A 25,309-nucleotide genomic window follows, 5' to 3' on the forward strand; every position below is an offset into this window, starting at 1 on the left:
TTCTGCTGTAGGGCAAAGTGAATCAGTTACACATATACATATATCCACTCTTTTTTAGATTCTTCTCCCATACAGGCCATTACAGAGTATTGAGTAGAGTTCCCTGTGCTATGTAGTAGGTCCTTATTAGTTGCCTATTTTATCTAGAGTAGTGTGTATATGTCAATCCCAATCTCCCAATTTATCCCTCCCCCCACCCCTTACCCGCTGGTAACCGTAAGTTTATTTTCTACATCTGTAACTCTATTTCTGTTTTGTAGATAAATTCATTTGTACCCCTTTTTTAGATTCCACATATAAGCAATATCTTCACTCAGTATGACAATCTCTAGGTCCATCCATGTTGCTGCCAATGGCATTACTTCACTCTTTTTGATGGCTGAGTAATACTCCATTGTATATATGTGCCACGTCTTCTTTATCCGTTCTTCTGCTGATGGACACTTAGGTTGCTTCCATGTCCTGGCTACTGTAAATAGTGCTGCTATGGACATTAGGATGCTCTTTTCTTATTTTTTAAATTTATTATTATTATTATTTTTTTGCGGTACACAGGCCTCTCACTGTCGTGGCCTCTCCCGTTGCAGAGCACAGGCTCTGGATGCGCAGGCCCAGCGGCCATGGCTCACGGGCCCAGCCGCTCCGCGGCATGTGGGATCTTCCTGGACCGGGGCACGAACCCGTGTCCCCCGCATTGGCGGGCGGACTCTCAACCACTGTGCCACCAGGGAAGCCCTCTTATTTTTTAAACTGTTCTTACTTAAAAAATTAGAGTCTCTTTTATTAATAAATAAATAAATACACACACACACACACACACACACACACACACATATATAACTGAATCACTTTGCTGTATACCTGAAACTAATGCAATGTTGTAAATCAACTACATATCAATTTTAAAAAAGTCTCTTTTAAGCCCTACCTCCAATCCCTGTCCACTCTTCAGGGGTGACCACTGTTATTAGTTTCTCATGGTCCCTCTGGACCTGCCTGTCCATTTTCAGACATACAGGTACATATATGCACATGCAGAAACGTTTTGCTTCGTAAATGGGATCATAGTACGTATTGTTGCACTTGCTTTTGTCCCCCTGAACTGTTCCCCTCTTTGCGGTCATTCAGGTTGTTTTAAATTTTTAATTATAAATGAAGTTGCAAGGGATCCCCTTTGTGCATCCATCTCTGTGCATGTATCTAGTACAGCAGGATCACAGAAGTCAGAATCTGTGGGATCAGAAGATTGGCACATTAAAAATTTGGATAGGTATCGCCAATTACCCTCCACTGAATTCAACTGCCACCAACAGTGTATGACCGTGCCCATTTCTCCACATCTTCACCAACACTGAATGTTATTCATGTTTCAGATGTTCGATAATCTGACGGATGATAAATAGTATTTTGCTGATTTTAGTTTGCATTTATTTCACTAATAATGAGGTTGGGTACATTTTCAAAAGTTTATTGACTATATTTATTCCATGTTTATGTGTAGATATCCTTTGGCCATTTCTTTATTTTTTTGTTTTTTAGGCTGCACCATGAGGCACGTGGGATCTTAGTTCCCTGACCAGGGTTCAAACCTGCATTGAGAACATGGACTCTTAACCACTGGACTGCCAGGGAAGTCCCTGGCCATTTTCTAATTTTTGTTTATTTATTTATTTTTGGCTGTGCCAGGTCTTCGTTGCAGCATGTGGAATCTTGAGTTGTGGCATGCAGACTTCTTAGTTGCAGCATGCATGTGGGATCTAGCTCCCTGGCCAGGGATTGAACCCGGGCCCCCTGCATTGGGAGCTCGGGAGTCCTAACTGCTTGACCACCAGGGAAGTCCCTCTGGCCATTTTTCTTATTAGATTTTTTTTTTATTGATTTGCATGAGCTCTTTGTCTTTGTTTCTTTGTTCTTTCTACCATATCCTGATTCTAAGAACTCAGCTTAGACTATGAGTGATAAAGCCATATTGATTGGCTGAACTCCCGTGTCCCAGTTAACGCCCTCTATCCATGGCTAAGGACGATCTTTATCTTTAGCTCTGAACTAGACATGGGCTAAATTATTAAAATCATAAAGACTTTCCAAATCTCTTCTATTCAGTTGCAGGTTCTACTTGGGATGGTTGGGCTTAGATCAAAAGTAAAGTTAACTGGCCTTGTGACTTAACTTCTCTGGGCCTCAGTTTCCTCACTTGTAAGATGGGATTAATAATACAAACCCCTTAGGGTTTGGGGCACGATTAATGGAGAAAATGACAACAGCGACAGGATCTGGCAGGCGGTAAGAGTCTAATCTTGTCATATCCACTCCCCCATCACTGCATTATTACATTTTTCATGTTTTTTTGGAATAATTGTCTGTTTCCATATGTGTCTTTTCTGCTAGACATGAACTCCTCTTGTCTTGTTCATCTTTGTAGTCCCACGTCCAGCAGGAGGTCTTGGGCGTGTATGTTGGATGATTCTGAGGCGCCCTTAACCTCAGGCTGGAGCCTCTCCCTCCTCCCACCCTGACATATATTCCTTAGAATCAGGAGCCCAGCACTTTCCTCTTCCTCTAGGTTTTGCCTTTCAAATGATCTCACCTGTCCTTCTGGCTTCAGCTGAAGCTGACATCCCACTGGCCCTCGCTCCAGTTCTCATCTCTCTCAGTTCCAGTGCTGCATCTCCAGCTGCCCTGCTGGACACTTCATGTTCACAGCCCCGTGAGTCAGCCGCTTCCCCAAGTCTCACCTCCTGTCGCTAAATGAGTGTGCACCACACTTGGAGAAAAGCCTTTGGTCTCAGAGCTTCTGGATTCTGGTGTCGCAGACAAGCTTCCGTATGCCTGCCTGGAGCTGCTTGTTTCCTGCCTATTTGCGCTGCTGAGTGCGAGGCTGCACAGGGCTAGGTGGGGGCTTGTTCCCGTTGAGGTTCGAGCTAGTGCCTGGCACGAGGTTGGCGCTTTTTTCTTTTTTTTTTGCGGTATGCGGGCCTCTCACTGTTGCGGCCTCTCCCATTGCGGAGCACAGGCTCCGGACTCGCAGGCTCAGCGGCCATGGCTCACGGGCCCAGCCGCTCCACGGCATGTGGGATCTTCCCGGACCGGGGCACGAACCTGTGTCCCCTGCATCGGCAGGTGGACTCTCAACCACTGCGCCACCAGGGAAGCCTGAGGTTGGTGCTTTGATGCTGATGCTGATAAACGGTAACACCACCTGTCACTCACGGAGCAGGCACCCACCGTGGGCAACTCTGTAAATTGCTGGACTATCATCGTAACCCTGGGGGGAGTCACTACTATTATCCCCCCCTTCACTGATGGAGAAACTGAGGCCAATGTTCAGACCCAGGTCTGTGTGATTCCAAATCCCAATTCTCGTGTTTACACTGTCACCTCCCTCCTTTGCCTCACTTGGAGGCTGAAGGGCCCAGGCAGCTTCTCAGGCCAATCTCCTGAGGTCTCAGCGGTGGCCTTCATCTCTTCTTCCCCAGAGTCGAGGGCATGGCTTTGGCTGAAACCTCTCAAGTCCTTCTCAAAGCCAAGCCCAGGGATGCCTCCTTTCCAGCCCCACAGCTGTCAGTCTTCACAGCCCCCCTCTCTCGCAGGAGGGTCTGTCGTGTGGTGTAGGTGCTGGCTCCCCCATGGCTGTCAGCCCTGCCCCAAGACACTGCTCTGAAAGCTCAGCCTGGACACTCCCCACTCCCTTCCTGCGCTGCCAGATAACCCACACACGAGCTCCTCAGTCGGCATCCAAAGACCCCCCATTTAGGGCCCAATCTTTGCTTTTCGGTCTCATCCCACTCACCCTCTTCCCCCAGATCATGGGGACCAGCCTGGCCTCTCGTGTCATACTGTAAACTGGTCTCAGGCCCGACACAGGGAAATCTTTCTTAGGATCGGTCCCTGCTGTCCATCATCCTATGGGGATGGATGCTGCCCAGGTCAGAACACCTGGCCCGGGCCTTGCTTCTAGTAGGGCTGGTGTCCTACCGGTCCCTGGGATCCTCCAGGACAAGGGCCTGGCCTCCAACATCTGTGTCCTGGGCACAGGGCCTGGGCACACTAGGTGCTCAGTAAGCACTGTCACCTCCTCACAGGCACAAGGTTTGGACAGACCTGCAATAGCCATTGATGATCCTCCCAGATACCACCTTCCGGAAAGGCTCCCAGTGCTTGGCTTCTCCTTCCACGGGCGCGCCCAGCAGGACAACATCCTCGATGATCCCTTGGCAATCTGGAGAGAGACCCCGGAAAACACTGTCAGCACCCCTGGCCACAGCGGGTCCTGAGAGCAACTCTCCAATAGTGGTGGAGGAAACAGATGTCACGTACACGCGCACACACGTGCATATGCACACCTGCACTCATGCAGACATGCACACGTATGCTCAGGCACCTGCGCAAACACATTCGTGCACACAAACACACACATGCCCACACAGTACGGTGGCTTCCATTTACTGAGTTCCAGGCCCTCCAGTGCCCGATCTATTCCTGCAAAGCATCATCATCCCCATGTTAGAGTTAAGGAAAACCAAAGGCATTTTCAAGATCACATGGCCAGTAAGTGGCATGGCCCAGATTGGGACCCAGGTCTATTTCCACCCTCCATGAAGCTCACAACTGGCCGTGGCCTCAGATGGGGTGTCTCTCTTTAGAAGGGACTGATGGCCCCTAACACATGGCACGTGCCAGGCAGGAGACACCACAGTCTTCCTCTGTAGTAGGTTCTCGGGGGTCTGTACAGCCTGGCGGGAAGGTGGGAGTGGAGAGGAGAGGGGGGCTCAGGATGCTGGGACACGGAGTACACGCAGCAGCTGCAGTGACCTAGTGGTTCAGAGTATTTTAGGCCAGGGCTCCTCTGAGCGCAGCTCGTGGATGAGGGCTGGCCCGTGGGCCGTCTGTCTTGTAAGTAGAGATCAGCAAAGCAGCGTTTCTTTGATCTCCTTGCAGACTGGAAACCAACAGCTCACACGTGGGAGTGCAGACTGCACTTTGAGAAGCACTGCTCTAGACCCATGGGGGCGCACGTGCACCTCCAGCCCCCGTCACCCCCTGGCCCGGCTCTAGTTTTCTTCTTGTCACACCTCACTTGTTTACATCTGTCTCGTCCTCTAATACCTGGGTTCAGGGAGGGCGGGGCTCCGGCTGCCTTGGTCACAGCTGTATAGGACGGTGCCTAGTCTATACTTGGGGCTCAGTAAAGGTGTGAATGAATGAGTGAGTAAATACACTGCCATCCCCTGGGACAGCCAGGATATGTGCTTTGCCGTTGCAAAGCCCTGGGTTCAAATCCCGACTCAGTGACTTCTGAGCCAAGTCACTTAACTTCTCTGAGCCTACAGGTGGCTATGGTACTGCCTTGGTGGTCTTTATGGGGATGAAGTCATGGTGGGGAAAATCCCAGCGTAGTGAACACACAGTGGAAGTCAGTGTCTCCCCGCCCCGTCCCCTGTCCTGTGCCCCTGCCTCTCCGCAGGTTCTGAGCCCCCCCAGGTTTGGGGAGCAGGACGATTTGTGTCATTCCTGGGGAGTGGGCCCCGGAGGGACAGCTCAGCCAGTCCCACCACTCTCTCTCGCTGAGGGGCACAGGACAGGTGGCTTCCTCTCTCTGGGCTCCGGTTTCTAACCAGAGTGCGTGTAACTGTTTTCCGCTTGGGCTGTTGTGTCAGAGTTTGTCTGAGTAAAGGGTTCCAGGCTAACAGGAGTTTGAGGACCCCTGTGCTCTTTCTGGCTCTGAGTTATAAGATTCCAGGGCACAGAATTCTGATTTCACTCCTCTGCTTCCAGGGATAGGATAATCTGGCAGAAGGATGGAAAACTTCAGGAAGCTGGTAGTTTGTGTTGAATTGCGAGGATGATTCAGATACTGTTTGATGTAAGGGCTATTTCAGGTGCTTATGCTGTTGGCAAGGCTGTAGCTTTGATTCTGACCCCTTCTCTCGGCAGATGAGGAAACACGGAGTCTCAGAGCGGATGGGGCATGCCCACGGTCACACAGGGAGTGAGAATACAGCTGGGCCCAGAACCTGGCACGGGGAGCTGTCGGGGCCTCGGGCCATTCTCTCTGCTGTTTACGGGTAACAACTCAAAGCACAGCGATGGCAGGTGGGTTATCATTGCTCCCACGGTGCTAAACGGCTGTGGGCCCAGGGTCAACGACTGAGCTTAGCAGCTCTCTCTGGACGCCGGCCACTCAGGGCACCTGCCCTGTCCCTCAGAATCTCTCCATCTGAGGAGCTGGGACAGCTTTGCAGCGTTGGGTGCCGACGCCTGGAGGGCTGGGACCTCCTTGTGGCCAGCAGGGGAACTGCAGCATTCCCTATCAGGTTACCCTGAGCAACGGTCAGGATCCTGTGACTAGCGATCGGACAGGTGTTATGAAAAGCAAACAAAGGTAGGTGCCTTTTGCTGAGCTGAGACTAGTAGCTGAATCTCACAAAACAGTCCAGAGCATAGTCAAATCAAGTCAGGGTAGGCGGCGAGCTGGAAACACATTTACCTATCTCTGAAGCCTGGCTTTAAACTGCCTTTCTAGACCTCTTCCCCTTTATCCTCAGACTGCTACCACAGTCAGATGTGCCTGTCTTATGTTTTAAAAGATGATTTGCTCTCTAGGAGGTTGCATACCTAGAGATAAGCCACGTGGCAGGCTCTTGGTAATACACAGGTGTTAGCTTAAAGAAAGTCGGTGAGAATCATTTTAGACCCACCCAAGGGAGAATCCTGTACTGTTCCTGGAATGAGATGGTCCAGGAGGGGAAACCTGAGTTAGGAAAACTGGCTGCTGAAGTAGATGCTGGAGAAAAAATGTCAAAATTCACTGTTTGGCCCCAAACCTTATAATCCCAGAAGATTTCAGCCTTCCAGGTAAAATACAGAAAATCCTCACTCAGGCACCACTTTTAGTGTCAAGCAGTCCCCTTTCATGGGCACAGATGATCCGTCACAAGATGACATGAGTTCAGCACAGAATACCCCCGCTTTTCAAGACCAACACAAGAAACTGGCGTTTAACATTTTAATAATAATGAACATAAGATGACCTCACTGTCTTTTTCCTGCAGGGACCACGAATGTTTGCTGAAACATGTTGGGATTTATTCCTATATTGCTACCACCAACTTTTCTTCTTGTGAATTTTTAAGGTGTTAAGATATAGTTCCATAGTTTTATAAATAGTCAGGGATCCAAGGTGCATCAGTCACCTTCAAGTTCAGGACTCAAGTTCAGGTTCAGCTTTTGGGCTTGGATTGCTCATTTTTTAAACAGTCTTGTGTATGTTATTAATATAGTACTTTTACTGTTGAAGCTGGAGGCCTTTCATTCTTATGCCTTTGGCATTAAGGAGGCTCCATCCCTGGGGCAATTAAAACGAAAAGCTTTATTAGTCCTGTCTTTATCCCTCCACTTTCAGTCCTTTCTGTCACTCATGTATGGTGAGAAACATTACCTTCCCACACTGTCTTTGTTTTTTTTTTTTTTTTTTTTTTCGGTACGCGGGCCTCTCACTGTTGTGGCCTCTCCTGTTGCGGAGCACAGGCTCCAGACGCACAGGCTCAGCGGCCATGGCTCATGGGCCCAGCCGCTCTGCGGCATGTGGGATCTTCCCAGACCGGGGCACGAACCCGTGTACCCTGCATCGGCAGGCAGACTCTCAACCACTGCGCCACCAGGGAAGCCAACTGTCTTTGCTTTTACCTCTTATTTTCATTCCTTTTTTTTTTGGCCACACCCCATGGCTTGTGGGATCTTAGTTCCCGACCAGGGATTGAACCTGGGACCACGGCAGTGAAAGTGCCAAGTCCTAACCACTGGACTGCCAGGGAAGTTCCTCTTTTTTTTATTCTTAACACAGGACCCAAGGAGATCCCTTTAAAATTTGAGTCATAGGCATGAGGTACCTTTTGGGGGTGATGGAAATGTTCTACAGCTGGGTTGTGGTGATGGTTTGTACAACTCTGCACATTTGCTAAAAATCACTGAATTGTACACTTAAAATGGGGGGACTGTGTAATATGTAAGTGACACTGCAGGAAAGTCAGATCATTTCACTCCTGTGGGATCCATCTCTCGTGGAGTCAGAGTTAAAGTCATTTCAACAGCCTTCGAAGCCCTGCGTGACCTTCCCCACGCTTTCCCCTTGCTCACTCTCTTCCAGCCACACTGGCCTTGCTGTTCCAGAACATGCCAGGCCTTTCCCTTGCTGATCTCTCCTCCTGATACGCTTCCCTCCAACATCCACAAGCCTCAACCCCCGACCTGCTCCTTCACCTCTTTGTTGAACTGCCACCCTCCAAAGGGAGGAAGATGCAACCTCCCACCCCTACCAGGTGCCCCATCTCCCTTCTCTGATTTATTTTTCTCCATAGCACTTGAGACCATCTGACTTACTACCTATTTTACTTTTACAATCTCTCCTATGACCTGTCTCCTACTACACATGAGCTCCTCAAGGGTTGAGACTGTTCTTTTTTGTGTTCCCCAGGGAATCCCTAGTGCCTAGAACAGCAACTGGCACAGATGCTCTGCTCAGTAAGTATTTGTAGGAGGAATGAAAGCAAGCTGTGGGACCCAGCAACCCTTCATGTTGAGAATCCATGCAAAAAGTTTATTTTTTAAATTTTCCTCCCGGTATAACTTCTTCCAAGAGGCTCTAGTTGAGGATCTCCGTAGACTGGATAAAAGCAAATGAAGAGTGCTGACTTAGCTGCAAGTAAATGGAAGAGTATTTAACCAGGGTTCTCAGCTCTTCAATTGCTGGTTTCCAGAGCTCTGCTCCAGGGGAACGGATGCTACTGTGACTGACTGCGGTCTGCAGTGGGCAAGAATAATGACCGGTCCTTCCAAAGCTGCCTCTGCCTCAGTCTCCTCTCCTGGCTTCCGACAATGTGACCCAGAGGCTCATGGTGACCCTCCCAAGAAGCACCCGACATCACCTGTATTAACAAAAATCCCTTGGGCTTGGCCTACATAATAAGAAGGCTCAGGGTCTCCAGACCCTTCAGATGATTCATGGTACAGCTCAGGGTGCCCCATCTTTGGGGGCAAAGATCCAGCGCAACTTCGAGGGCCTAAGAAACTGCACAATTACAAACTGCTGTCGGCCAATTAAATGTCTCCTGTCTCACACAGCAGGTGTCATGATTTTAAGACTGTATCAGATGCTGTTGCAACTCATAGAATCCCTGGATTCAGGTAGTTTTTGGTCATTACATACTTTTTCCACCAGGAGATGCTGAAAATGTGGACTGCCATATGCAGGGCTGTGAAGTGTTTGCCATTAGAAAGGGCTCAGGTTCAAAAAGGTTGGGAATCACCAGTCCAGGGGAAGTGGCTTGAACTTTGGCACAAGAGAAATCTGTGTTCAAATATTGGTTTTACGTGAACTGAAGTCAGTTATTTAATAACTTGGAGCCTCAGCTTCCTCATCTTTAAAATGGAGATAATATAATAATACTGATTTCCCAGGGCTGGCATGAGGTTATATGTTCAGGGCGGTGTCTGGCACATGGCTTGGTCAGTGGTGTCCACTGTTATTCCCGTGCAGATGATCAATTTGGCAACTAGGTAGAAATGGTGGGCATGAGGCATTGTCTTTGGAGATGGCTCAGCCATTATAGTCACCATGCCTATTTCTAGCCAGCCGCTAATTGCAGGTACTATTTTAGGAGTTAGTTGTGGGAAGCGGTGATGCCAGGCATCTGGTAGCAGTGGACAGGAGCATCGGTCTCCTTCAGAGCACAGCCTCTAGAGAGAAGCAGCTGAAGAGCTGTAAACAATGGTTAAACGCTTCCTCATTTACTTTAATTTTTTTTTTTTTTGGGCTGAGCCACACGGCTTGAGGGATCTTAGTTCCCCAACCAGGGATTGAACCCACACCCTCGGGAGTGAAAGCTCAGAGTCCTAACCACTGCACCGCCAGGGAATTCCCAAAACTAAAAAAAAAAAAAAAACAAAAAAAAAACTGTGGTGAAACACACCTAACATAAGATTTTCCATCTTAACCATTTTTCAGTGTACAGTTCAGTAGCATTAAGTCTAGTCACATGGTTGTGCAACCATCCTCACTTGCTTTTATCACTCAGAATTTAGAGAAATCAGTTTCTATCTTGTCAACTGCTCTAATCCCTCCTTCAGTAGTTCACGCCAGGTTCCTGATATGACACTTTTACCACCTGGCGCTCCTGGCGGTCTGGCGATTGTCTTAGCTTTTCAAAAGAAAACCCAAGAGTTGAGAATAGGCTGTTCTTCACAACGGCAAGTGTCCCTTTACACTAGAACCTTGGCCTTGAAAATCATATATAAACTGAGTTTTTGTTAAACTAAACATTCTTAAAATGTACCAAGTAGGGCCAGCTCTTTCAAGGAGGCCCACAGAGAATCCTTTTGTACATGAGGGAGGAACAACTGTCACTGGGAACAATCAGTCCCAGCTCCCCCTCTGTCATCTTGTCCTTTCCATACAGCGGGCTGTCTGAAAGTGAGGCAGCCCAGGCAGCGCTTTCCAGGTCTTTCCAAACACCCTCCTCTAGGAGTTACACAGAAATCTCATCAAACGGCCAGAAAGGCAACATCACAAACTGCCACAGGCCTATCACGCTGTCAATAATGAGATTCTCCTGGGCTGCAAAGACCAAAGTTTGAGAAGCAAAAAAGAAGGATTTTCTCCCTCCTGGCAGGGGGTCATGTGTGCAGTGAGTGATAAGGTGGGAGACGAAGGAGGAAATGATCTCCCGACTGCGAGTCCAGAAAACAGACCTTGAAATAAATGATATGAACTGCATCTAACACAAACGAAATCCATTCCAAAGATACACATACGTGTGCATGATAAACACACAGACGTGGCCAAAGGGAGAGGGGGAGGGCAGGAGCCAGGCATAAAGGGAGATGAAGGGAGGCTTTGACTGTCCCCCACCCCTGGACCCCCCCAGTGGAATGAGATTTACACTGGAAAGAATCGTTTAAGGGAGCCCGTTTGGATATATTATAAGGATTTGGGGTGAATTCTTTATGGAAGAAGTAAGCCTTCATCTCTCCCTTTTGATTTCCATCTCTTTCATTTGGCAAAGTGGTAAGGCTGTTACTAGCATCCTGGGACCCAAAAAATTAATCTGCATGCTTGACCTCTCTGCGTTCTCCACCACCCTCCCCTGGAGGTGGGGGAGGGGAGCGGTGGGCTAAAGCCGGGTCTGTCTGAGGACAAAGCAACTGATAGATGCAATTCCATGGAAGGGAAAGAAACCCCATCAAATGCGATGTCTGCCATCATGGAGATGAAAGAGCCAGCTGACTGAATGACAGTCTGTTCTGCATTTCAGCTGCTATCTAGTGACAGCCCAGAAATAGTTTTCCGCTAAGTGGGAGTTTAGGAATTCAAGGCTCAGAATGTTTAAATGTATCTGAGCTCAGTGACAAACTCTTTTGCCTTGGCTTTGTCCTTCAAACATCATGGACAGTAATGTTGGTCTAACTTCTTAGGGACTGGGAATGAAACTGGAGAGAGAGATCTTGCTGCAAAGTTTTTTTTTTTTTTAAAAACAAAGTTCTGGTATTCTGTTTCTTAATCCCCCTCGTTCTTTTCTTTATCTTCATCATCACCATCATCACAGCTTACCTCGGGATAGGCTAAGTGCTTTATACATATATTATTTCATCTACTTCTCATAATGATCCTAGGAGTTAAGCAGTACTACTCCCATTTTATGACGGGAAAAGCTTGCCTCAGAGACACTAAGCAACTTGCCCAAGGTCACACAGTAAGTGGCAGAGTGGAATTCAGTTATTCCTACATTTTCTCTCCTACTCTCCTGCCCTACTTCCTTTTGCTATGAAACACACTCTTGACTTAAAACATATGTCTCTTGATAACTGTGACATCTTCTACAATTGTATATTAAAAACAGAACAACACGCCCTGCCAAGATGAACAGTTCCAACTTGGCTGAGTCAAGAGACGCACTAGCAGGCTAGACTTTGCTAGAAGGTTAACATCCTGATGTGGGCACCACACCAAAGGCACATGACCTTCTGCTTTGGGAATCTCGGGAACATCTGCCAAACCAAGTGGGCGAAAAGATAATGCAAAGAAAAAGAAAAAGGGGTCCACATGAAAGATGACACACTTTCTGTTTTTTGATGGAGAGTTATGGCAATCCGCCTACACCCTAACACCCAAACTCAATTCCCCATCAGAAAGGTCAAACTGACTCAGACGACATGACTTGGAAATACAGCTCCTGGTAAACTGTAGGCTGTGAGCCAGTATAAAACAAGCAATTTCATTATATATATGCATATACATAAATAAAATGTCATATAAGTTCTATCAGCTAGCTATTGTTGTGTAACAAATCATCCCCAAACTCAGTGGCTTAAAGTAACCGTTTGTTATTTCTCATGATCCTACCAGTGGGCTAGGCAGTTCTGCTGAGATTATCCAGGCACGCTTGATCCCACTGGGCTCACTCATGTGTCTACAACCAGCTGGTAGGTAGGCTGGGGGCTGGCTAAGATAACTTGGCTTTGCCCCATGTTATCTGCCATCCTCCAGTGGGCTAGCCTTGACTTGTTCTTAAGACAATAGCAAGGTTCTAGGAGGGTGGAATCCATGTGCAAGGTCTTCTGAGGCCTAGTCTTGAAACTGACATGATGTCATTTCCTCTACCTTTTTTAATGAATGCAAGTCACAAGGCCAGCCCAGATTCAAGGGGTGAAGAAACTGACTCCACTTCTTGATGGGAAGAGCTTCAGGGTCATATTGGAAAGGATGTGGATACAGGGAGGGGTGGAGAAGTAGGGCCATTTTTTGCCATCAGTCTACCACAGATATACACTGCAAAGTACAGATAGGTCATGTGCAATAAGCAAGGGGTTAAAAATCCCTGATGATACCAGTACTAGATGAATGTTTCTTTGAATTCTCACTTAGTGAGAAGGGGAAGGAGTGGGAAGAACACTGGGTGGGAATGATGCCAGGGTGCTGGGGTGGCCCAGCCAGGCTGTTTCCAAGTGGCTGTTTTCAGGGATGTGGTTTGGGGATCCTGAGTGAAGGCAGGATCCACCTAGAGAACTGGAAAAGTAGGCCAAGGCAGAATCCTTTAGGCAAGATCAAGGTGGGGTGTTCAAGTACTGATCTTGATCAAGTTCAGGATCAAGCACAAACACCAGATTCAGAGGGCCAGAGGTCACAGCTGCAGAGCAGGGTCTGGAGGCTCTTATTCAATTATGATAAAGGCAGCTAGTGTTTACCAGCATGGCCCTGGATTCTGGGAACAGTGCTATTCTCTTTGTGTTATCACAGTAATAGTCATTGTTTTTTGAAGTAGATCTTTGAGTAGGTATTGCAGCAAGGGTCTCTTAAAGGTAAACTTGCTCAGTCTTTGAAAATACCGTTTGGCTTCCATTTTGAATGATAGTTTAGCTGGATATAGAATTTTAGATGGACAGTTCTTTTTCTTTCTTTTCTGGCTTCTATTGTTTTGAGAAGTCTCATCAGTCTAGTTGAGCTTTCTTTGTAAGAATCATTTAAAAAAATCATTTTTAAAGTAATCATTTAAATAATTTCTCTTTATCTTTGGAGTTCTGCAATTTCACTATGATGTGCGTAGGTGTAAAATATTTATCCTTCTCAAGACTCATGTTCCTCGAACCTCAGGAATCAAGTCTGGAAAACTCTCAGCCAATAAACTGTATCTCTCTCCTACTCTCTTGATTTTGGAGTTGGTATTAGGCAAATGTTGAACGTAACTTCTCTTTCCTATCTTCTATCTCTTTATCTCTCTGTGATGCATTGTAATTTCTTCAAATCAATCTTCCAGTTCATTATTTCTCTCTTTAGATTTGTCTAATCTGTTGTTTAATTCATCCACCAAAGTTTTAATTTCAATGACTGTATTTTCATTTCTAAAAGTTCCATTTGATTTATTTTAAAATCTCCCTGTTCTTTTTTCAATGTCTTACTCTTTCCACTTATTTTTCAATGTTTTAATTTATATCTTTAATAATTGTAAACCTGCTTATTTTTTGAGGGGGAGCTCTTTCAGGCTGTTCTATTAGACTGAGCATCTAATCCTGATGTTTGTTTGTTTGTGACTTTCCCACATGGTGGTTTTTTTATTTTCCCCTATGTGTTTTTAAAATCTGGAATACGAGCTCATCTTTATTTTTTTTAAATTTTATTTTATTTTTCTTGCGGTACGTGGGCCTCTCACTGTTGTGGCCTCTCCTGTTGCGGAGCACAGGCTCCGGACGCGCAGGCTCAGCGGCCATGGCCCACGGGCCCAGCCGCTCCATAGCATGTGGGATCCTCCCGGACCGGGGCACGAACCCGTGTCCCTTGCATCGGCAGGCAAACTCTCAACCACTGCGCCACCAGGGAAGCCCAAGCTCATCTTTAAAGCTGCTCTTACATGGGAATCTGTGTAGTTTGGATTGAGGACCTATTTTTCCCCAGACTAGTCTGGTGTCAATTTTTTGACTTAGGGAACTCCTGGATCATGCAGGTGGTATAAATGTGAACCCTAAACCCGAGTGAGGCATGGCCCTGTGTCTCTGAATTCCCCAAGGAGACATTTTTTCCCCCCAGTCAGGGCAACATGCTTATTACTCTGGTTTTCTGCTCCCTCCTTGTTCCTCACCTCTGGTGATTTCCTTTACTTTTGGGGAGCCCAGCTAAGCATTTAAAGAGGTATTTGCTATAGTTCATCTAGCTTTTCTGAAGTATTGGTAGTGAGAGAATCTTCAGGCTGATTAGTTCACACTATTGCCACTCCAGAAATTGCTAATATAGCTGTAATATTTCTCCACTGTATGTTAATCATCTCCTCTTTAAAAGAAAAAGGATAGGTCTCAGGCTCAGGGCCTTTGGCAGGTGACAACATCATGCTAGATCTTAGTATCATTGTTTTATTTTTAATGTTTTAATTTTTTAATGATTCTTTACATGTATGATAATACTCGGTTTCCAGCTGAGGTAATGGTTCCTTACAAAATAAATACATTTAGGTAAAGATTATGAATTGATATAAAAATATTAAATTGGAACATCCATGCTAAATAGAAATAACACAAATCATGATCCTGTTTGACAATGCCTGTGGTTGGGAACCTGGTTGTGAATCCACAGTGGTTTATCATTCTGCTAGCGGTTACAACCTGGTGTCCACAGCATTGGCTATAGTTTAGCAAGTCTGAGTCCACTTAACTTTTGATGTTCTCTGGGCTACAGTGTCAGGTTCACTTTCTGACGGCAGTTATTTTAAAAGGTGGTCATGTGTCAACTGGGTAATTTACTTAATGTGACTGGATCCAGGTACAAAATAAGATTTCCCCATGGTTGCTTCCTCTTACCCCCTCCCAAGCTTTACAACTCTTTATTCCGTTTCTGAAACAGATGGCACAGTGACTGCTGGTAAGGAACAGTCAGGGCAGAGATCACTGATAAGGCTGCTGGTAGTAATGTCTTTCTCACAAACTCCGCCATCTCCTCGCATGAATAGCTCTGCCAAACCGTGGAGCCCCAGATCGCTAAGCGGCTCAGATCTGGCAGCAGCCTGCATCTTTGAATGTCCTTGTGAGCATGAGTGTGTGTCCATGGACCTCCTTAGCCTGAGCCCAGGTCCCCGGATGGGTAATGGGAGATACCCATTGCCCTTGGTCATTGCTCTTCCTCTTCTCTGCCAATGACTTTCTCCACATAGGTCTGCCACATGGCAGGGGCCCCCCAGTGATGTCTGGGATGCTGTGGAATTCTCAGAAACAACCCCATCTGAGTTCCCTTCCATCTTAAAAAAAAAAAGTGCCACAGGACCGTGATCTTGTATAGTTTTGGTCATTTAAAAAAAAAGATGACATCACTAATGGGATCTGATTTTTCTTTCTTTTCTTATAAGAAATTCTTTTTCAGATCATTTCCTCCTGATTTTCATCTGGGAATAAAAAAGTTCATTGAAATAACAGCACACTTTGGGCAGCTGCTGCCAGAAAGGTCCAGCCATACTTAGGCGGGAAGAACTTCTGCTCTGATAACGTGTGAGCAGGGGTCTGATGGGCCCTGCACTGCCTGGGCTGGGCCAGACCATGCCTCTCCATTTCCTCATCTGGAAACTGGCCCAGGAATTGCTAACTTGCAGGGCTGTTGGGAAGTGACAGCAGGTACTTTGGTAAATATTAGTTCCTCCTCCTTTTTGTATCTTGTTTTTCTTTTTTGGGGTCATGACGTGCAGCTTGTGGGATCTTAGTTCCTGCACCAGGGATCGTACCCAGGTCCCTGGCAGTGAAAGTGCTGAATCCTAACCACTGGACTGCCAGGGAACTCCCCTACCCCCCACTTTGTATCTTTGATGCCTAATAAATGCAAACAAGGAGAAAGCAGCTGGTGACATGGAAATTCTCAGAAAGCAGGAGCAGCTGCTCAGTTCTTCACAAGCCCTCCGTGGAAGGCAGCCGGTAGACACTTCCCAGCGAGCTCTTGCTGGAAACCCACTCCACGCTGGGCTTGTGAAGTGCACGCCCCAAGAGCGACCACAAGGTGGTGCTGTGGCAACCACAAATGCTCCAGGTGCCTCCTGGGCCTGGCACTCCTCCAGGACCTTTCTGGAAGGCCACCTGCCAAGGGGTGGGCTGACCACAGCCTAGAGCGCCCGCCGCTCCCCGGGGTCCCTGAGAGGAGCCCGCTCCAGACCTGACTCTGCCTTTTTTTTTTTTTTTCCCTGGCCCTGCCTTTCATTAGCTGTGCAGCCTGGACAAGCTGGGTAAACACTCAGCTGTACAATGAAAGGGACAAGTCCACGGTCCCCATGGGGCAGTGGAGAGAGTCCTGCTGGGGGAGTCAGGCAGGCCTAGGGCCTACCCAGGTTGGCTGTGACCATGAAAGAGACTCTTCATGGGAAGGGCCTGACAGGCAGGGCACTCAATCAACTGCCTTCATTTGGTGCAGTTCAACAAATCCTCTTAAGGGGCATCTAAGGCTGGGCCGAGCCGGGGGCTGGAGATCCTGGCCTCAGGAGGCAGAATGAGAGAGAAGAGAGGCCTCCGGGACCAGCAGATGGGCGGGTTTGCGCAGCTGCAGGCAGGATGGCTGGGGATGGAGTGGGGAGCATGCTCAGAAGGGAGTCCCTCCCCACCCGAATTCTCAGCAGGTGGGGATGGGGTCTGGCTGATCTCTGTCCCCTCTGTGCCCTGCACAGGTCCTGGCACTTGGCAGGCCCTCAAAAGATGTCTGCTGATTGATGGATAAATACATTAAGAGAAAGTGCTGATATGAAAGACTCAAGTCAGAGCCTGCGTCCGCTCAACAGTCGAGCCCTGGAATTCTGGACCCTGTTCATCTCTGCCACCTTACTTCTCCCAACTTCCCATCAGCAACCTTGGCTCAGGTCACCTGCCCTCCCCAGACCGTTCACTTCCTCTCTCTGGATCTTTGCTGTTGCCAGTCTCTGGCTCTAAGGCCTCCTGTCTCCCTCACAGCCTCTCAAGGCTTACCTGTTCCTCAAGGCCTGCCACCTCCTCCCTGAAGCCTTCCCTGACACCTGGAAGGAGAAGCCTCCCTCTTCTGAACTGCTCAACGTCTAGGCCCTTGCAGTGAAGCATGTGGTACCGATATCTACCTTTTTTAAGGCTGGATGCCACTCTCTTACCTAGATTACAGGCAATTTGAGTGTAGCAAGCTTATCATAAGAGTCAGCAGAAAAGAAGGGTCAATAGGAAGTGGTTTAGAGTCAGACGCATCTGGGTTAGAATCCCAGATTTGCTCATTACTGGCTGTGTGCCTTTGGACAAGTCACAAACCTCCCTGGGCATCTGATTCCTCATTCGTAAAAATGGAAAACGTAACACCTGCATCCAGGTGTAGTAATGCTCACACCTCCCAAGGTGACTGAGAAGAAGATCAAGATGGATTCTGTTCCTACCTGGCAAACAGTAGGTGCTCAATAAGCATCAGCTCCCTTCCCCCCGCCCCATCTTGGAACGATGGCTTCTCGTTATGAAGATGAGCAGCTGTTCTCCATCAAACTTCTGCAGAGAAATGTGGCGGGAAGAATAAAAACCTTGCTCTCTAAGCTGTGAGCCAGGTTCGGCAACAGTCCCCTGAAGCCTCAATCTCCAGCAATTGCTAAATTACAAAATGTGAAATTACCCAAATGAGACTCCAACTTGGGACTTGTCGCCTATTTAACATTCTTCCAAGTACCCAGGTGCTCAAAGCTGAAGACATCATCATCTCCTGTCTGAGTTTCTGCAGACGCCCCTGTTACCACCCTCCTGACAATTAGGCAGCACCTTGGAAAGGTCATTCCCAGCCATGGCGTCATCCTCATGGTTCTGGGTTTGTAACCTTTCTAGCTAGCCAAAGGCAGAGCTGTTTGAAGCTCTAACGGCTAATTAAGCCTGAACCTGGGCACGTAGCTCCTAAAAGGAGAGGGTGCAACACTCAGACAGAGTGAGTCAGGTTGAAATGGAAGGTCTTGTTACCCCTGGAGCTGGCATCTCCACATCCCCTCGCAGAAGTGAGAAACAGGCAGTCAATGCTTTCTGCTTTTGCTTTGATTGCTAGGAAATGAGTAGCTAAAGTCACAGCTCAGTTATAGCAACTGGGTAATAACAAGAGAATATGTAATGACAGTAACAGGGACAAAGATAGTGGTTACTGAATGCCTGCTACTTGCCAGCCATTCTGCTAAATGCATTACATATATTATCCCACTTAATCTTTTCAATCAAGCTCTGAAGAAGGTATTACGAGACCCATTTCACAGGCAAGGAGACTGAGGCACAGTGACTGGGTACATGGGCTCAGCTAGTAAGTGGCGGAGCTGGGATTCAGGTCCAGGCCTGGCTGCAGGGTCCACTCTGCTGTAGTTGGGCTTCCCAACTGGCTCATGCCTCCTGTTCACATCTGTGTTTTTTTGGTCCTGATGTTTTATATTTATCCGTATTTCCTGAGAAGTTCTGCAAATCCAGGAGATGGGCTTTGCATAAATAAAGAAATGGATGTCTGAGTAAATGAGTGAACCAAAGATGGAAGACACAAAGAATATAGAAGAACATAGTAGAGACCTGAAAGGTCAGATTTCACACAGGGACGTCTGTGCTGGGGTGGCAGGGATGCAGGCCCCCAAACTCAGACCCTGTCATTAAAACACAAAGTATAGGGAACATACCACCCAGAGGCAGGAATGTTCTAATCTTCTGTCCTGCAAAACAGGCCTGGCAATTTTCTAAAAGACAACCGTTTTGGTGATATTGGCTAAGCAGGCTCGATGGTCACGGACATCTCAGATACAAGGAAACAAACCCCAACAGTTTCCATTACAGAATGCTGTGAACTGAGATGCTTCAGTAATATGTAAATTAAGGAGACTTATGATTTCTTCCCCTCCTGGAATCCTCAAAGCCCCAGAGGGATGCTCCTTCACTGCAGAGGGTCTGGATTCTTCAGTTACTATCAATTGGGACTCATGCAAGGGACCTGTTTATGCAAAATTCTGAGCAAGGGGGAGGCCCAGGAGGGAAGGAAACTGAGAATGGTCACTGGAGGAAGGATCTGTCCACGAGAGTGGTATGGTCATCAGGGCTCACCATGGCCAGGAAAAGAATTCCCTTCCTCTCCCTGTGGAGAGAAGCTTTGGCAGGTAATCTGTTTCCCCAGGAGCTCGGACAGTGAACACAGACATCTGCTCCATCTGCTTGGAAGTGACAATTATGGTGGACTGAAATGAATCAGCATTCAGTTCTCAACACTGTCTCTTGTGAACTTAATGGGACTCTGATCAGCTCTGAGTCCAAAATGGATAAAAACATGTTTCTGAAAAGCCTACACCAGATCTGAGGACATGCTGGCTGAGCAGGCACTGAAGAACTTGGGTCTCTGTTGCGGTGCCAGAGGCCTCCTTGGAAATAGCTGGACACGAGCCACCTTAACAGACTCTCTGAGCAGGGCCTGATGTTGCACAGCCCATAGGCCACTGACTCTCAGATTAAATCGATCTGTTCTTAAGTCCCTAACTACCCTGGGCAGAGTCTAAGCTTTCTGTCACTGGAAGCAAGTAAGCAGACACTAGTAGAGACGTCTGATGGATGATGTTAAGGGGATCCTGTATGTGTAGGGGTCTGAACCAGATGATTCCAAATGTCCATTGGAACCCTGAGTCTAAGACTCCATAATTTCTGATGTCCATGGGATAAAAGGATGAACCGAGGCCCATCGTATTGACTGACCCCAAGGTGATGCTCTTGAAGTGCCTCTGGATCATCAAACTGTTTTTACACTGAGTGCTAAGTGCCCTTTACAGTGTTCTAATGCTTTCAAGACTGCAAACCACCTGCTGTGCAGCGATCTTAGCCAATTACCAAGCATTTACTGTGAGCCAGGCCCTGTGTTAGGTGCCTCACACGTGCTATTTTGTCTGTCCTTACAGTATCTTGATGGGTGGGTGTCATTAGATCTATCTTTACTATGAGGAAGGCTTGACGAACTTATATAATTTGCACAGGGTCGTAGAGCTCATAAATGGTGGAACTGAGATTTGAACCAGGCCTTTCTGACCCTTGTGGCATGGGGAATTGTGGCCTTCTGGGTAATTGTTAGCAGACTTTTCTATGACTTTCCTAATGAGGGGTTAACCCACTCCTCATGCCCCGTATACATTTGAATTAGGAGTAAGAAGTGCGTCTATAGATGGCTAGACAGGTGGTAGGAAAGGCAGGCTAGGGAGACAGGTCTTGGAATAGAGAACCCCAGGGGAGCTTCAGCACAACAGGTCCAGAGGATGCTGATGGTCCTGAGATGGCTGGACAGAGGGCACAGGCTCTGGCCTTGGAGTGAAGGGCCTGGGCTCTGTCTGTCTCACCTGCAGGAGCAGTGAAATTCACAGCCTCTCCTCCTTTTATACCAGCACATCTTTGCCCACCTTCTTCCCAGGCCTCCCACTACTGCCCCCAAGGGAAGAGGGGGTGCTGGTCTGACTGGTCAAGTGCAAGGACACTGATATACTTGGGGGCAGGTCACGGGGCACCGGGAAGTCAGACTGCAGCTCTGTTCCCTCTCCAAGCTGAGTCCCCCGAGGAGGACCCGGACCACATTTTCTCTCTGTGGCCCCGTCTCCATCCCTTTTGGTGGGGACGGTGCCCACTTTGTCCCCCTCTCTCCTTTGACTCCCTTCCTCCATGCCGCCGGCCAGGATGAGGTAGGTCCCTGGATCAGGAGTGGAGCTCTTGGGGGCTGGGCCTGTGGTGTGACCCAGCACAGCTTCGGCCAAGTTCTTCCCCAGGGGTTTCTGGTGCCAGCCTAGGTGGTGGTCAGTGGTAGGTACCCTGGCCAAGTTTAGCTAGAGTCTACGTGCTCATCACTGTTGGGAATCCTGTGGGGAGACGGGATCTTTTTTTTTTTTTTTTTTTTTTTTATAGGAGGGGTTGTAATACGCATTTTACTATCAACAGATCCTTTTTTTTTTTTAAAGATTTTACGAAATGTTCTTAATTAGTTAATTTATTTTTGCTGTGTTGGGTCTTCGTTTCTGTGCGAGGGCTTTCTCCAGTTGTGGCAAGCGGGGGCCACTCTTCATCGCGGTGCACGGGCCTCTCACTATTGCGGCCTCTCTTGTTGCGGAGCACAGGCTCCAGATGCGCAGGCTCAGTAGTTGTGGCTCATGGGCCTAGTTGCTCCGCGGCATGTGGGATCCTCCCAGACCAGGGCTCGAACCCGTGTCCCCTGCATTAGCAGGCAGATTCTCAACCACTGCGCCACCAGGGAAGCCCAGAGACGGGATCTTTTCCAGGGCTAGGATCTGGGCACTTCTGGGTTCCTCTATCATAACAACATCAAACTCCCAACACAAACACCGGTCATCACTGCCTTCAGACCACGTGCTTTCCCGGTCTCCTTTTCCTTGCCTGTAAGATGAAGATGTTACACAAAGCCATTTCTGGAGGCTCTTCCAGCTCAGACCTGGGGCCCCTGGAAGCTGAGTGGATTTATCTAGTAGGCACGGGGGTCAACGGCCAACCTGCGGGAGGAGGGTATGGGTCAACCGGTGGCTGAGCCCTGAGGGTTTATGGTGGAGCAGTGAGGCCGGGCCCCCGAGAGGCCAGAGCAAGCTCCTGAATCCTCGCCTTTACACAGCCGAGACGCCCCAGGTTCCATGTGTGAGCAAATGCATTTCAGCAGGTGTGACTGCTAAGGTCAAGGATATCTGCATCACCAAGAGGATGCAGATGCCTTTCAAAGGGGGTTGGCATGGTCTGCAGCTACAGGCCTGTCAGAAAGACCCCATTAGTTTAGATTAAAGCAGCAAATGAGGGAGTTCCCTGGCAGTCCAGCGGTTAGAACTTGGCACTCTCACTGCCAGGGGCCCGGGTTTGATTCCTGGTCGGGGAGCTAGTATCCCGCAAACCCCACGGAGCAGCCAAAAAAAAAAAAAAAAAAAGCAGCCAGTGAATCCCACATTTTGCTCCATTCCCTCCCAGGAGCTGCCAGACTGAAGAAGTTACTGTCTTAGTGAGCTCAGAGGCAGTGATAGCCACAGCCCTGGAAAATCCATCTGGATAAACTAATGGAGAGTGGGAGAAAGGGACTCTAATATACTGAGGGTTGGCCACACACCAAGCACTGTGTGGTCACATCTACCATACCGCAAGGCCAGCTGTGTCATCAGACTGGCTCAAGTTGGGTGCCAGGCCCTCCATACGTACATTATTGTACCTCTTCTCTATGTTAAATCCCATACCAGGTGCTGGGGACGCAGGGGCCAAGGAAACGGACACAGTCCCTGCCCTCAGCCTCTTCATTAGCAAAAGGAATATCCATACCTGCATCTTAGGGTTGTTTGTACATTAAAGGAGAGAAAATATGCAAAGCACTTAGCAGAGTGCCTGGTACACAGTATGTTCAGTAAACAGTAGTTATTAAGTCCAGAGCAAGCCCAAAAGGCCTCAGTGTCCCATTTTACTCATCAACCTGAAGCTCAGAGGTGAAGTGATTTGCCTAAGGGCACCTAGACAGTAGCTAGCAGGGGCTGGATCTGAACTCAGGTCACAGTCCCTTGCATCCTGAAGACACAAGGAGAAGTAATCGAACGGAGCCAGCTTACAGATGAAGGAGGGACGGCGGAGCCAGGACTGATGTAATGAATGGGCTCCGGTGCCCCGAGTGCAGCAGGCCCCGCAGGCTTTCATTGGATGAGTGAAAACATGCACAGGCGAGCTGGCTTGTCTCATGATGTCTTGCCAACTGCATGGACAGGGCCACCAGCTAGAGACGACATGTAATGTCACTTATTCATTCCCTTCACATCTTTTGGGAATGAAGGGGAGAATCGATGCATAAACAGCTGAAGCAGAACTGATTTCTTGGTTCATGTGGCCATTTCCTGGCTCAGCTACCACGAGTCCGTCTGAATTGAGCTCTCTTTCCAACTACTCAATTTTTGAGAACTTTGAAAGTAAATACATAGCAAGATGAACAATCCCCTGATCTGGGGCCCAGAGTCTCTTGGCGAGTACTTGGACTGTGGCTGTTCTTGGCATCAGGCACTGCCCACCACTCTGGCCACCTGCTGGGGCCAAAAATACTCTTGGTCAGAGGATCAGTCACTCTCGAAGCAAATTCATCCTGTCGGCTGGCAGATGGACCATTGTCAGAAGTGGACTGTTCATCTCTGGGAATTCTGGCTATGTTCATTTCCTGCCTAAAAGCATCACGTTTGGCAGGTGCACGTTTTGTCTTGGTTCTGGGTGGGCAGGAGTCCTACACGGGCCGTGAACATGCTGGCTGATTATGCCTGCCGGGAAGTTGGAGAGTGGAGTGGCCCTGGGTCACTAGGAGGCTTGGGCGACACGCCGATCAGCTGGCCGGGGTCTCGGAGTTGGTGGGGTCCACTGTGATGAGGCAGTTTGAGCCCTTCACCACCCAAAGGCCTCAGCACCGTTCTCTGCAGGCAGCACTCACGGCAAACGTCATGGGTTTCACATCCCTCGTTAATGCATCAACTACTGACATGTACTGGGTTCCCTGTATGTGCCAAGCCTAGGCCAGGAGCTGGTGATACAGAGGTGAGTACAACAGACAACGCCTGACCCAGAGCTGTGAGTGTGGAGACAGACAGCTGAGTAAGGGTGAGGGAGGGCGCAGGGAGGTGGCTGCACGAAGAAGAGTGACCCAGATTTATGGGCCGGGCGCTGGGTGCAGCTCCCAGCTCTGCCACCTTCCATCCCTGCCACCTCCAGCTCTGACTCTGGGCAAATCCCTTTGACTCTCTGAGTCTCAGTGTCCTTGTCCGCTCTCTGTAAAATGTGATGAATCAAATGCCTGCCCCATGAGGATGTTGTGAGGATCAGAGTTAATAAAACTGTCACCGTCAGGCTTCAGCACAGACGTCCCATCTGTGGCGACCGACACCAAAACCAAACCCACACTTGACCCTCTGAGATAAAGCAAGAATAAATGGGGCACCTCGTCCAGTGCGAGTTCCCAAATGAAGGAGCGTTTCGCATAAGTTGCTGACTCCCTAATGAGAATCCTGTCCCCAGTGTTTGGAATGCTGATGTCTGAAGATTCTGGGTGTCCCTGCAGCTTCATGAGAAAGAATAACATTAGGAGAAATGCCTGCTTTTCCATCAAGAACAAACTGATGAAAACTTGGCAACCCTGGTGATTGTGAGGTGTGTGTTTTCCTTTAAGAACCTGCTGTGTGCGTGTGTGCGTGTGTGTAATTTGGCAAACCAGACCTTCCAAAGTCTAATTAGTTTACACCTTTTTGCAAAAACTACTTCTCTTTCCTAAATGCTTCCGAGTCTGAGTCTTCCTTCCACATGGAGTATGGAGGAGGGAACTTGCGAGCCACATTTTGAAGGATGTGTCTGAACTGGCTCCATGCCTGGGGTCAGGGGAGGGGAGAGCATTCTGGATAGCGAGAACAAGTGTAAAGGCACAAGAACATGTGTGAAGGCAAGGGATGCCTGGACCTTAGCAGACAGGAGTCACCCTGAACCCCCTTTTTTCATTCTTGGGGAGAGAAGAGCTCTGGGTGTGGCTGAAGTAAGGGCAGTTGATGGAAATCTCAGGACCTGCAACCAAAAAATCCTAATGGACCCACTTGGGCACATTGCTTTGCTTCACACTGAGCCTTAGCTGTAAAATGGAGATAATTATCTTGACCTTGGGTTACTGTAAGAATTAGAGAACATGTCATGGAAAAGGCATGGCTTAGCCATTGTGGACTCAAATTCCAGTTTCATCATTATTAATCCTGTAAGCATGAGCTAATTACTTCCCCTCTGTAAGCAGGCCTCAGTTTCCTCATCTGTAAAATGGGGCTAATTA

The 25,309-nt window shown here is 48.2% G+C and overlaps 1 protein-coding gene across 20 annotated transcripts in view; it reads right to left on the bottom strand.

Moving 5' to 3' along the window:
• The window catches only part of TMCO4 (transmembrane and coiled-coil domains 4), a 98,728-nt gene that overhangs the window by 12,038 nt on the left and 61,381 nt on the right, over positions 1 to 25,309 (bottom strand). For 9 of the 20 annotated variants that reach the window (XM_082614829.1, XM_082614828.1, XM_082614831.1 and 6 more), the window contains one exon: positions 4,102 to 4,219. In XM_082614829.1, coding sequence (XP_082470955.1) covers positions 4,102 to 4,219 — 118 coding nt within the window. The other 11 variants (XR_014293486.1, XM_082614834.1, XM_082614817.1 and 8 more) reach the window with 7 other exon arrangements.

Source organism: Mesoplodon mirus (assembly GCF_964341445.2).
Source record: "Mesoplodon mirus genome assembly, chromosome: 3".
NCBI lineage: Eukaryota > Metazoa > Chordata > Mammalia > Artiodactyla > Ziphiidae > Mesoplodon > Mesoplodon mirus.